The following is a 4,350-nucleotide window of genomic DNA, read 5'->3' on the forward strand; positions in this document are numbered from 1 at the left end:
GTGGGGTTGTTGGGGGCTTGCTGGGCCTTGGAGGTGGGGTTGCCAAGGCAGTACAAGCAGAAGCAGGCCAATACGAGGCTCACGATGACAAGCCCTGTTCAACAGGGGAGAGACACAAGACATGCAACAGAAATCAGTCCCAAGTGCCCTGAAGTGATACACTAGAAGGTAGCTACAAGAGCTCTTTTTCTCCTCTCAGACCTTACCCCATATGCTAGTAAAATGTTTCAGGTTGGCCCATTCGCTGGGGGCCCAGGAATAGTGAAGAGGCTGCTTGCTCCATGTTGAGACACCCATGCTCCTACACACCAGACGGGGGGGCTACAGCTCCAGAGAAGGAGGCAAGGCTACAGCTCTGTGGTGCAAAACTTCCTGAGGAAATTGCAGCTGGCCATAAGCTTTCTCCTCTTCCCTCCTCTGTTTTCTTTAAAGTTTGTGGCCATTCAGCACGCCTACCTCTATGTCCAGAGGTGTCTGACCCAGCTAAAGTGTTGCGTGCCTCCTGGCTATGCTGGGTGAACAAAGGTTACTGGGCTTCTGCACAGAAAAGAACAGCAAGGTCCAGACACAACTGCTTGCATTCCTCTCTGTGGCAAAGCAGGGCATCTTTCTGCCAGGAGAAATGCGTGGTGCAGATCAGCATCACGGTTCCTGCTTGGGGCCCCACAACACAGAGGGGGATGGGGAGGAGGACCAGCAGCATAGGAGACCATCAGGCCTCCCAGGACATGCCAGTGTGCTCCTGGCAAAATAGGCTCAAACTGAGCCTATTTTTACAGGATCTTTTTTCCCTCAAACTCTCATAAAAGCCTGTGAAATGTCCTAAGAGAGAAGACTAATTAAATGTGCTCCATTACTTTTTCCTGGAGAGTCAGTGCCTTCTGGTCGATGAGTAACACGCAAGGGAAACTTCTTTTCCTCACCTTTCCGCAAGAGGGACGGTTTGGCCTTCTCCTGGTCGGTGTTTTGGGTGATGACATTCTGCAAGCAGGGCTGAGCCTCTGGCTTTGGGGCTGTGTGCCCTACAGTAAAAGAAAGAAATGTGCCACTCACTGTCAAGGGAACAGATAAATTGAGCTGTAATTAAGAAAGCAACAGAGTTGCCAGGAGGTCCCAGCTGAGAGGAAAGGTTAGAAGTGAAGAGCGCTTTGGATTAATCCTGCTTTGAGCGTCAGCTCTCTCTGCTTTTTGGGCAGGGGAAGAAGAACAATGCAGAGTGAAGTGTGGTTTCATGCCTTTCAAAGCAGGACAGTGCTTAAAGGAGAAAGAGAGAAGCCAGTTAATTTCTTATACTTTCTTTCCTGCTTGACAACAGGCACTAGGGATCTCACCATACCGTTTTGGTAACGCCTGTGGAAAGTGTAGGCATGTACATGGTGGAGGAGCAGCAGTGTGCAGCCACGAGCTCACCTTTGGTCCCAAGCCTGTTCCTCAATGTGTCTTGGGATCTGGTCTCCTGAGTTTCTTGTTCTATGTGCTCTTCTGGCTCCCAGTTTAGGAGAGGGTCACTGGTGTTCTTCTCTGCCAAGAGGCCCTTGGTGGCATCTTCTGTGGCAGTCAGATCTGAATGTGTCATACTGTCAGAGCTCAGTGACTTGCTTCTTGAAGCATCTTCCTCTGCTGTGTTGGAGCTTTCACATTGCCTGCTTGTCTCTTGGTCTTCCTGTGTTTCCTCGTGGACAGGGCTGTCTCCTTTGCTGTCCATTTCACTGTGGGTCAGGCTGGCTGTAGGGAATAAAATTCACAAACCTACACTTAATGTCTTTCAGCACATGAACCAACAACCCTGTTTCCTGCTCTGCCTCCTCCAAGCAAAGGCTCAGGTTATCAGCATTTTCAAAATGCTGTGCACACAGAAGTGGAGGGACCCACCTTCATCCAAGTTGTTTTCTTCCTGGGATCTTTCTGACACATCATCTCTTGTCTTCCCAGGTTCTTCCAGTGATACTGCAGTTTCCTGGTGAGCCTCTTCCTCTAGTCTGGGGCCAGTTAAATCAGACAGTGTCATCTGTCCTCCATCATCAGTTGGTGATTTACACACCGAAGAGTCCTCCTCTGGTTTGCAGGAGGTCTCAGGCTGCCTGCTTGTCACTTGTTGCTTAGGTGTTTCTTGGGTAGGCTCCCGGTGAACAGGATGCTCTGCTGTGCTCTCCATCTCATCTTGGGCTGGCCCAGCTGTTGGGATCAGAGTTCACAAGCTCAGGTAGCCACACAGGAATCAGGAATACCCAGTGCTTTACCACCACCCTGTAAAACTCTCAGTACTTGCATTTCAGAAACAACTACTCCTATCGAGATAAGAGAGAGAATGGGGTGATCAACAGTGAGAAAACTCATGGGTCGAGGTCTAGACAGATAAATAGGTGAAAGAAAGGGGGAAATGACAAGTGATGCAAAGGCAATTGCTCACCACCTCACGCAAGTGGACTGATGCCAGGCCAGTCTCTGAGCAATGGTCACCCTGCAAGCTAACCCCTCCCCCTTCTCCCTGTACCTCAGTTTTTGTTGCTGAGCATGATGTTATACTGTATGGAATATCCCTTTGCCCACCCTGTCTTCTGTCCACCCCAGATTATTGGCCTGGCAGGAGGAGAGGAGGGGAAAAAGAGAAAGCTTTGACACTGTGCCAGTGCTGTTCAGCAATAGCCAAAACACTGTTGTGTTATCAACATTTGGGTATTTTTAAACCACAAATCCAAACCACAGCACTGTACAGGCTGCTATGAGAAAAAGTAACTCATTCTAAGCCCACATACCACACTGTCCTGTGGGGGGTAGGCAGGCAAGTCTTTCATTAAGTGATAGGAAATGTTACCACATCTTCCATGGATAGTGGGTTTTCTGAGGTTGGTAAATTAAGGTGAATGGATTTGAAGCATTACTAAGGTTGTTGTTGGGAACTGGCCAGAACAGTTATACCAATGTGCTTCAAGCATCCATCTGAATGTAAATGTTATCTCTGCTTGTGCCCCTTCTCTGCTCCTTGTTCTGGACCTGCTCTGCTCCTCCAAACAGCTGCAGTGATGTACAATTAAAAGCAAACACCGGTGCATAATTCAATAGCAAAGTTCTAAGGCTTGAATGTAAATGTTTGCAGCATATTCTGAACCTTACAAAACCAAACAGTGCAGCTCAAATTGCAGGTGCTACTTGTGAAAAATTGCTTATGAATGATCAAGCAGTACAATGACAGAAATGATTACGCTAAAATTAGAATAAAGACCCTTAAAAATGGCAACTCCCTGATAATTTGAAAACAGAAAAAGCTGTGCTTGCCATGTGTCAGAGCAAACTGTCCTTTGGAGCACGACTTTTACATTCCTTGCTGCTGACTATTACAGGAACACTTCTGACTGCCTAGGACAGATCTGAGCTGGTTACAGCATCATGGTATCACTGAAATACTCAGATGTAGTAGTCATAACAAGGCACACAGAGAATTACACAGTAGAACCTGAATTATGAGGAACCTAGAGGTATCCTGCTATTCAAGCTAGGCACAAACACCAGTCCTTGCCCTGCCTTCTCTAGAAGTTTCCCACCTATAGGTGGTGCAAAACTGGCTTACTATTTAAGCATCTGTAGATGGGAGCCATTGGGATGAATGGAAGAAAGCTCTCCCAGCCTGGAGCGCCATCCTTAGTCTGCCTTATGCTGTGATCCTGGACACAGTCTAAACCTGTTGCAGATAGGAATCCAAAACTGAAAGTAGCTTGTTAATATTTCACTTTTAAAAAAAAATTAAAAATAGCAGCCTGCTTTTGTTGACCTGGAAAAGAGGGGATTTTTTTTTTTCCTTTTTTTCCATGTCACTCTTGAAATCTCCTTGCAGAAAGATTTTCCGAGTAGGTGGAGTATTCACTTACCTCCAGACAGAGCCACAGTTGGATTCTCTTCCATATCTTTTCTCCCTTGGAGCTCTGGCTTCTGCACCGTTTTGTTTCACTTTCTCCGTCAGTTGTAAGGAGACATTTTTCCCTGCTGTTGAAGTGGCCGACAAAGCCCCCTCACAGATACCATCCAGTCTTGGCCTCAGGAATTGTGACTAAACCCCGGTAAATCTGATAAGCAGAAACACAGGAGCAATGATTCATGGTGGAGAAGGAGGGTTCCTCCCTCCATTATTACCAAAGTGGTGTGAAAATGGATGGATGCCTCTGATAACCACCAACCTTCAGCCCAAGGACTATTAGCTATTTTGCTTCCTGGCAGACTACAAGCAGTCCAAGGGCTGATGTAAACCACAGCTGTCTTGTGACAAGCCTGTGGGACGAGGCACAGGTTTCTTAGCTGCACGGACTCAGATGGACTCAGCTGTGCTCCAGGAGGGCAGGCTTGGAAGCTGGGTCT

The 4,350-nt window shown here is 47.4% G+C and overlaps 1 protein-coding gene across 1 annotated transcript in view; it reads right to left on the reverse strand.

Annotated features, from left to right (window-relative positions):
• LOC103781502 (torsin-1A-interacting protein 2-like) overlaps positions 1-3,900 on the reverse strand; it is a 4,579-nt gene extending 679 nt beyond the window's left edge. The window contains exons 1-5 of the mRNA XM_008949220.1: positions 3,867-3,900; positions 1,873-2,175; positions 1,411-1,725; positions 858-1,022; positions 1-94 (exon numbers count right to left, since the gene is read on the reverse strand). The exon at positions 1-94 is cut by the window's left edge and continues 679 nt beyond it. Of these exons, the coding sequence (XP_008947468.1) occupies positions 1-94; positions 858-1,022; positions 1,411-1,725; positions 1,873-2,175; positions 3,867-3,900 (911 nt within the window). The remainder of the gene's footprint in view (positions 95-857; positions 1,023-1,410; positions 1,726-1,872; positions 2,176-3,866) is intronic.
• Positions 3,901-4,350: the final 450 nt, after the last annotated feature.

The sequence above is a fragment of the Merops nubicus genome, unplaced genomic scaffold (genome assembly GCF_000691845.1).
Source record: "Merops nubicus isolate BGI_N331 unplaced genomic scaffold, ASM69184v1 scaffold37121, whole genome shotgun sequence".
Lineage (NCBI taxonomy): Eukaryota > Metazoa > Chordata > Aves > Coraciiformes > Meropidae > Merops > Merops nubicus.